Source organism: Chondrus crispus, genomic scaffold (genome assembly GCF_000350225.1).
Source record: "Chondrus crispus Stackhouse genomic scaffold, scaffold_126, whole genome shotgun sequence".
Taxonomy (NCBI): Eukaryota; Rhodophyta; class Florideophyceae; order Gigartinales; family Gigartinaceae; genus Chondrus; species Chondrus crispus.
This window is the reverse complement of record NW_005178990.1, coordinates 233,638-242,694: the sequence shown is the minus strand read 5'-3', so window position 1 is coordinate 242,694 and position 9,057 is coordinate 233,638. Positions and strand designations below refer to the sequence as shown.

The 9,057-nt window shown below is 48.7% G+C and overlaps 2 protein-coding genes across 2 annotated transcripts; both read left to right on the top strand.

Moving 5' to 3' along the window:
• Nucleotides 1-7,014: 7,014 nt before the first annotated feature.
• On the top strand, nt 7,015-7,167 carry CHC_T00002131001 (hypothetical protein). Its single transcript, XM_005713072.1, has one exon. It carries the CDS (start codon nt 7,015-7,017, stop codon nt 7,165-7,167), a length of 153 nt encoding a protein of 50 aa, XP_005713129.1.
• A 65-nt stretch (nt 7,168-7,232) lies between these two features.
• CHC_T00002130001 (hypothetical protein) lies at nt 7,233-7,358 on the top strand. Its single transcript, XM_005713071.1, has one exon. It carries the CDS (start codon nt 7,233-7,235, stop codon nt 7,356-7,358), a length of 126 nt encoding a protein of 41 aa, XP_005713128.1.
• Nucleotides 7,359-9,057: the final 1,699 nt, after the last annotated feature.

The window sequence follows — 9,057 nt, the reverse complement described above, 5'->3', positions numbered from 1 at the left end:
TTCCATCCCAGGAATCCTCAATAGCGATGCCAATTTCGACGCCTAACCTCCTATCCGTCCAACCCATAGGTATAGAATGATCATAACGAGCGCTGCCACACGGATGAAACCAGCGATGAAACCTTCCATCCGACCAATAAGGCTTCCGTCCGAGATTCGGGACTACCCTCCGCCGCGGAGCGTGGGGAGTGTTTTGGCCCGTGCTTTGATATAATTTTTGCAGATATTTTATGGAGCCAGTAGGCCTTCCATCCCAGGAATCTTCAATAGCGATGCCAATTTTGACGCCGAACCTCCCATCCGTCCAACACATATGTATAGGAGCCAGTAGCCCTTGCATCCCAGGAATCTTCAATAGCGATGCCAATTTCGACGCCTAACCTCCCATCCGTCCAACCCATGGGTATAGGAGCCAGTAGCCCTTCCATCCCAGGAATCCATAATAGCGATGCCAATTTCGACGCCTAACCTCCCATCCGTCCAACCCATAGGTATAGAATGATCATAACGAGCGCTGCCACACGGATGAAACCAGCGATGAAACCTTCCATCCGACCAATTGGGCTTCCGTCCGAGATGCGGGGCTACCATCCGCCGCGGAGCGTGGGGAGTGTTTTGGCCCGTGCTTTGATATAATTTTTGCAGATTTTTTATGGAGCCAGTAGGCCTTCCATCCCAGGAATCTTCAATAGCGATGCCAATTTCGACGCGTAACCTCCCATCCGTCCAACCCATGGGTATAGGAGCCAGTAGCCCTTCCATCCCAGGAATCTTCAATAGCGATGCCAATTTCGACGCCTAACCTCCCATCCGTCCAACCCATAGGTATAGAATGATCATAACGAGCGCTGCCACACGGATGAAACCAGCGATGAAACCTTCCATCCGACCAATAAGGCTTCCGTCCGAGATTCGGGACTTCCATCCGCCGCGGAGCGTGGGGAGTGTTTTGGCCCGTGCTTTGATATAATTTTTGCAGATATTTTATGGAGCCAGTAGCCCTTCCATCCCAGGAATCTTCAATAGCGATGCCAATTTTGACGCCTAACCTCCCATCCGTCCAACCCATGGGTATAGGAGCCAGTAGGCCTTCCATCCCAGGAATCTTCAATAGCGATGCCAATTTCGACGCCTAACCTCCCATCCGTCCAACCCATGGGTATAGGAGCCAGTAGCCCTTCCATCCCAGGAATCTTCAATAGCGATGCCAATTTCGACGCCTAACCTCCCATCCGTCCAACCCATGGGTATAGGAGCCAGTAGCCCTTCCATCCCAGGAATCTTCAATAGCGATGCCAATTTCGACGCCTAACCTCCCATCCGTCCAACCCATGGGTATAGGAGCCAGTAGGCCTTCCATCCCAGGAATCTTCAATAGCGATGCCAATTTCGACGCCTAACCTCCTATCCGTCCAACCCATGGGTATAGGAGCCAGTAGCCCTTGCATCCCAGGAATCTTCAATAGCGATGCCAATTTCGACGCCTAACCTCCCATCCGTCCAACCCATGGGTATAGGAGCCAGTAGGCCTTCCATCCCAGGAATCTTCAATAGCGATGCCAATTTTGAGGCCTAACCTCCCATCCGTCCAAACCATGGGTATAGGAGCCAGTAGCCCTTCCATCCCAGGAATCTTCAATAGCGATGCCAATTTCGACGCCTAACCTCCCATCCGTCCAACCCATGGGTTTAGGAGATGGGACCATCCCCTTGCTGGTCTACCAAGATATCTCTAATAACAAATTGCTGGACTCCTTGCTGGTCTACAAATATTGGTACAGTATTGTAACGTATTCGGGGAGCAGGGATCTATCTACGAAAAATCTGAAACATTATTGCTGGTGTCCTTGCTGGTCTACAAAATATTGGTACAGGGGGGAGGTCGCTCAATAGTGCCTTCTTTAGTAAAGCTTCCCCGCAACGGCCCCAGCGGCCCCAGCGACGGCAACAGCAAAACCAGCGGCGGCAACGGAGGCTACGGCGGCAACGGCAACACCAGCGGCAAAAGCGACACTGCCCTTGGACCACTCTCTCTCTCCGACAGCTACTTTGATGCACTGTGTATTTTTTACTTTATTTTGTTGCGTTCAGCTGGTTGCTTTACACACCATCATTCTACTCAACCTCGGACTTGGTTATATACGACAAGGGCTCTGGACATATCAGATTGGTGTTTCGGAATATAGCCATCGGAGCCTGTTACTCGATAACATGATTGTGGAACGCCACAAAACCATTTTAGCTCGGTTTGTCTGGTTTTGAAATAAGTTTTTCTGTGCTTGTAACTAGGATGTATGTTTTACGGATGAAACGTACGATATGGATTGAATTCATTAGGCAGCACAGTATACTTTGGTTGGCGTCAGTATGCCGATGAGGAATGGCTTTCTGGTGGATGTACAGAGTTTGTATTTGATGTCGACTAGGCGGTCTGCATGTACGACAACTGCTGATCATATATTTCAGATGCACTACTTTCTTTCAACGTTTTTGTGATGCTTTTCGAAATACCTCATCTGTATACACTTCACAAGTCATTCTAATCCCACATTGCGCATGAGTTTTTTTACGCGCGAATTTTCACAATGACCATTTCTTAAAGCACACACACGTTCAGCCTGCCGCGAATGATCGTATTTATTATTGGAACAGAAAACTGGGTCCAATCAGTATCTACATTTGTAAGAAAATTCTTTAATTACTTATGGCATGTCTTTCGCCAAGAAATTATGGTGTAAATGTAAAGTCACTGGACAAGTGCTGCATTATGAGAAAGATGTTATCTCATTCATGTCTCAAGTTGAATGCGGTACAGGGCGTGACGTAATAGACACCAGTCATACGCAAAAATTGATCTGTAGCGTCTTATTCTAATTACAATTTAACGTCTTCGAACAACTGCTGCATGTTTCCTACTTCCAGTTGTCCGCAGTGCGGAGCCTGACGTAACGGACATCAGTATTTACATACTGTAGCGATCTGTCGCGTCCTATTTTTATTTGAATTTAACGTCTCCCAACAACTGCTGCACGTTTCCTACTTCCAGTTGTCCGCATTGTAGAGCCTGACGTAGTGGAGACCAGTCAATTTATAAAGCGATCTGTAGCGTCCAATTTTAATTAGAAAGTAACGTCTCCCAGCAACTGCTTAAGATATTACCGCCTACATCCTCTGTGCATTCGTGTACATTCGTGCACATTCATGCCTCCTTTTGTAGCCCATGCCCCCTCCTCTCTACGTTCTCCATTTCTCCGCTACCCGCGCTGCTCAAACTCCCCATTTCCATGTCCCCTTCCATATCTTCTGCAGTCCGCCACTGTCCCCTTCCCGCGTACCCCACTTCCTCTTCCGCCAGTTGACTGCAGTGTGGAGCCAGACATAATACACGTGAACTCTAAATTATGAAGTTGGGTCTCGCAACAACTGCTCCGAATTTTATCGCCTAGATCCTCTGTACATCCCCCTTTCACGGCTACTTCGAGTCCTCTCCCTCCTCAACCTGCACCCCCCTCTTTCCTCGTCTGCTGCACTTCCTAGCTATACCACGCCCTCCGCTTCTAAGGGCTTGTTGTAGACCCCGATGGCGGGCTGCTGCTTCTCACGCAACTGCCCCCACTCCCACCTCTACTAGGGCTCGTACCTACGCCTCTGTGCGTGCGTAGGCTGATATCTACGCTTTACATTCGCCTCCAGGTGTAGACACACCCCAGCGGGGAATGTAGCATAGCATTCGCGTTAGGACATCCCGCAGTTTCACGATTGCAGTATTGGTAATAACTTGAATGGGTCATGAGATTCCCTCATTCATGACTTGAAACATTTCACTGTAGCAATACTTTATATATAGCGTCAGCGCGGAGCAATGCTAGAAAGGCTAACCCACGCATGACAGAATGCGAAACAGGTGCGAAAAAGATAGCGACAAATTCCATTTCGGAACGCGGAAAGCGGATCGTCCATGACCTCGTCGCTTACTAAGTTTATTGGTTCTCCCTTGAGACGGCCTTCTCGGACAGTAGCTTCGGAGAAGTTGCCCTTTCTAAATCATCAACTGTTTGCCCACTTTCAAGCTTGGGCTGTCGTCTTCTCCTACCGGTCTTGTCCCTTTCAAAATCTCGTGGATCCCCCCTCCATCGCCTTCTTTCATGACATGGCCCTTGTCTTATTTGGAGCCCTTGTCGTGTGCTTCTGTCGCGTGCTTCTGTAGCTACTGTGTCGGCGATATGAGACTTTTTTTAGCAGTACGAGGGTGTCCGACCGTCAACGTTTTTTTTCCGGTCCACACCAATCGACCAAGTCAACATCTATCGATGTAGGTGGGATTTTTCTGTATTTGCGTTCTTGGACACGATCTGCTATGTAAATAATTATGAGAAATTGGAGTGATAGGAGATACATCAGGGCCAAACTCACACAACATGTCCAATAGAAGTACTCCATTTGTTTTACAACAGTAACTACATTCACGAACACCGTACCCTATGGTGTTGGTGTCCCGATCGGTGGAACTTCATCCAAACTTGATGAGGGCGCAGGCGTCCGTTTCGCCGAGAATTCGTTCACAGATGACAGGGGCGTTGGGGTGTTGGTCAATACAACTGCAACAGCGCTTGATGACATGAGCAATGTCCCAGTCGATGGGAGTGGTGGCCTGTACCGGGGTACGCCACGCCGCCACAACGCTGACAAACAGTGATGGCCTCGGTGATGGACTCGGTGATGCCGATGGTTCACACTCAGCAGAGACTTCACAAAGTCGCCGGCCGTCGAAGACCCAGGTACGGACCCCCCATCTCAAATCAACAGCTTTATACACACGTGCAAATTCATCCCTCCGTTTATAGCGCATATCCCCTTCTTTCTACGTTTTCCATTTCTCCGCCACACGCCCTGTTCCAGGTCCACCACCAAATCCCCTACATACCTTCTGAGGTCTTCTGCTTGCCAGAAACAGCAGACTGATCCTGACGTTTCGGACGTTTCGCGGGCTGTGTCTCAGTCGAACCACTTGATCTCCTCTTCGTAGTAGAATTCTGGGCAATGGGTCCGACCTTAGACTGTCGCTTTTGCGAGTCCTTGGACTTCACCGAGTCTGCCCATGCACTTCTGTCGCCCTTGTTTCTTCTAGAGACTTCGCCCTCCCGCCTTTCACGAGTTGAGTTGAATGATTCGTTCGATTCCTCGCCCTGAACAGGGCTTGGCGATTTGGGTCTCATCCCCGACACCATCGCGCTGGCCTTGCACTCTTTCATGACCTTGGCACGACTGGCGCGATGGCCTGCCGCTCCTTTTGCAGCAGCCTCATTCTGTTCAAGACATTCCGCGGCTGGGGGTGAACCAGGACTTCCTGAAATATTCCAGGAGATGGCGGAGCCGTGGCGAAATGAAGAAGGTTGACGGGTTGGTTTCTTGGTCTCATCATTGGAAAGTTGTCTCTTGCTCTTTTGACCCTTCTTTCCAGAGGTGGAGGCCGGAGCTCGTCAACAAGACAGGAAGCATCCAATCGGAGCTCGCCAACAAGACAGGGGCCACCCGTGGGACAAAGAAATCACGCACGTTTTACTTTGAAAAACGCCATTAAATTTTGGGGGACCGAAGCACCGAGCGCGATTGAGCACGATGGTATCGAATCGATGGTCCCACTTGGTGTTCTGATGGAGGGAAGCATCGAGGGAGTCGAGAGAAATATAGATCGTAGTGTGGAGTTGTAAGATTGCGGGTCGAGAAAGGCAATGATGGTGACGCTATGAGCAACCTTGGGTGCGGTGAAATCTGTGAAGCTGTTTGAACTTGGGGTGGAAGGGCACGGAGATGCCGAGGCGGTGGTGAGGCTTTGCGACATGCAAATACAACGTGCGGAGGTCGTGCGAACCAACGCGGGCCGCGGCGCCGAGTTGTACGAGCGTGCGATCCAGATGCGCCAAGATCACGATGCTATGCTCGGCATGACGCTCCTACTGCGGGACGGAGGGGACGGGTTTTGCGATGGATGCAGAGAGAGCTTCGAGGCTGTTGTAGTGCGCAATGCAGGGGCATGGAGAAGGAGAGGCAATGGCGCTTCATCCCAGCCTGGTGCGGGACGGAGCTATTATAGCCAATATGTCACTGAGGGCAGACGTGGTATAGGGGTAGGGTAACCTTGCTCGGTTGTCACAGGCATTGGCACGTGTTTGGGTGATGATGTTGCAGCACTGCACATCCTTCTATACTCATGCGTAGCCCCTCTCCATCTACCATCAAATACGCACGAGGCACTCCCTACACTTCGCGCCAGCACTAGAATAGAAGCACCATGAGTCTATTTGCATTTATGCAGATGACATTACAAGGCTGATAATGCTTGTGGAAAATGGGCATGTTTCTTTCTCTTGTAATTTGAATATGAAGTTTATTGCAGAGCGGAAGTGCAAGTCATTCGAGATTGGTTCTGGTGAAGTTGCCCATGGACTGTAGTGATGCTTGTGAAATTTAGAATAAGTGACTAATCGGTTGGAGGGATAGGGCAACTGCAATAGTTCATCATTTTTGATCTGGATTATCAAACAAAGCGTCAGTGTACATTAGGTAGGAAGGAGCCTAGGGCGAAACTGCAAAGAGAAGCTTAGACTGCTAGTTTAAGTTGCTATCCGTATCACTCCCGTGTGCCAAAAGTGACGTATTTATGACGTTGGTCAGTCGTGGCTCGACTTCTTCCCGCGCAATCACAAATGCTTTTTCTTGGTAAATGGCAGGGGTCTTCAGGCTCATCGTGAACCTGTCCATGAACTCTGGGAAACAGAAAAGGCTTCGGTGCACTGATCAATAGGGTATCCCGATAGTGAATGGCAGGAGGAAGAAGAGAAGGAGGCTTTGGGGGCGTGTTCTCTACCTTCATGATTTCATGAAGGAAGACGCGTGCGATTAAAGCATGAAAATATCTCTGCCTCCTGTGTCGTACCGGCATAGTGCTTATCGCTTTCCTGCACTCACACTTGAAACCGTCGGTGCTTCATTTCGCCCATCTCAACTATCACAATGACGAACACCGTAAGGTTACATTCCAAGGGAATACATCTTGGTTACAAGCGTAATCTACGTAACCAGCAGTGTGGCCAGTCACGCCTTCTAATCGACGGCATCAAGGATCGGATCGCAAGGATGCCCAGTTCTACATGTGTAAGCGAGTAGCTTACGTCTACAAGGGTCTAGTCGAGAAGAAGACTCCGAGCGGCGCCTCGAGAAAGTATCGCGTTATGTGGGGCCGCATTATTGCCCCGCACGGAAACAACGGTCACGTACGCGCGAAATTTCGCAATCAGTTGCCACCGAACTCCATCGGAAAGGGCGTTCGCGTCATGCTTTACCCCAATGCAATTTAATCACCTCAGAGCCCTGTTCTCTGTGTTTCTCTTCAACGGCCGATGCGGAGACGGCCTACTTCCTTCAGGCCTGTGACTGAGCGCGATCTATTGCGCTTTAGAGTACGGATACTTCCATTGATCAGCAAAGAGAAACAAGTGGCACTGACAGAAGAAGCGAGTGACTCCAAGTTACAGAGATTTGTACATGGTAAAGCAGCGAGAATTTTGCGATCGTTTCTATTTCTTTAGTTAGAGTGTTTGCTGTTTTTTGGCGTGTTAATTTCTTTGCTTTCAACTTCTGAAGCCAGCAAAAAATAACTTAACGGTGGGTGTGTTCCTCTCGACGTCCCCGAGTAAGGATACAACATTCCGAAGCGATGCCGTATCATTTGCTGCGATTTCAAGCAAGAATGAAGCAGCCCCCGTTGACTGGCTCGCCTTACTTGTGGTACTTACGGATTTGGACGGCAGTGAGAGCACAATCTTCGATAAACAGATCGAGAAAAGAAGTAGACCAATCCGATTAGGCGATTTAGGGGACTAATGCCAAATGGCGGCAGCGGCGGTGCCAGCGGCGGGGGCGGCGGCGGCACAAGGACGAGGGCAGAGCAAGAGGACGGCAGAGGCAGGGGGATAGGGATAGACACAAAAAACAACGCAGCAACAGACCATCCCAGTATTCCAGGTCCGTTACTGCGTCTGTGGTCCCAGCATAAAGCGTTTTGGCTTTTGTAAGACTTGAATCTTTAGTGCAGATGTGCAGTATGAGTGATAGCGCCCTGCGTGAGTTCCTTGAAAGCAGTGGTGCAAGAAAAGTGGCTTTAGAAAGTCGAAATTTCAATTTACTTATAGTGCCGGGCTCGATATAGAGCCGTTTTCGTCCCACAGCCACAGGTCAGCACTATATTACCAATACAGGAAATGTTAGTATGAGTGGCCACCCATACTAGGATCACCCTCCGAAAGTTATCAAATTTTAATAAAGTTGTAGTATGGCTGGCCACCCATACAGCAAAATGAAATCTTGTCGCGCGACAACCGCACTAGAATCACACCCAAATCACACCCCAAAACATTACCAAAAATCACCCTAACGCAATGTATTACATGTGCGAACAGAAATGCTTTGTATGACACGTGGTGATCAAAACGCAATCTATAACACGTTACACTGTCGAACATTAATTAATGCATATTATGAACACTATATATTTAACTATGATGTAATTAATGTCGAGCAGCACAGTACCATCATTAGAACAATGGTACTCCGAAACAACGCGTCCTTAGGACGCCATCCTGGAACATTACACTGTCGGACATTAATTAATGCCTATTATAAACACTATATATTTAACTTTGATTTAATTAATGTCGAGCAGTACCATCACTAAAACAATGGCACTCCGGAACTCCGCGTCCTTAGGACGCAATCGCCGAACATTACACTGTCGGACATTGATTAAGTCGCCACGTCTAAAACATTGCATTTTGGTCGCCACGTGTACTTCATTGCATTTTGGTCATTCACACGTGAAGTACATTGCATTTTATTCGCCACGTGTAATACATTGCATTTTTGTCGTGCAACAAGATTTTCAAAAGCTGTATGGGTGGCCAGCCAAACTGGAATCGACCTCCAAAAAATTAGCAAAAACTACATTAGTTGCAGTATGGCTGGCCACCCATACACCTTTTGAAAATCTTGTTGCACGAC

Coding starts and splice junctions, on each gene's coding strand:
- CHC_T00002131001 (XM_005713072.1), top strand. CDS start 7,015: ATGACGAACACCGTAAGGTTACATTCCAAGGGAATACATCTTGGTTAC.
- CHC_T00002130001 (XM_005713071.1), top strand. CDS start 7,233: ATGTGGGGCCGCATTATTGCCCCGCACGGAAACAACGGTCACGTACGC.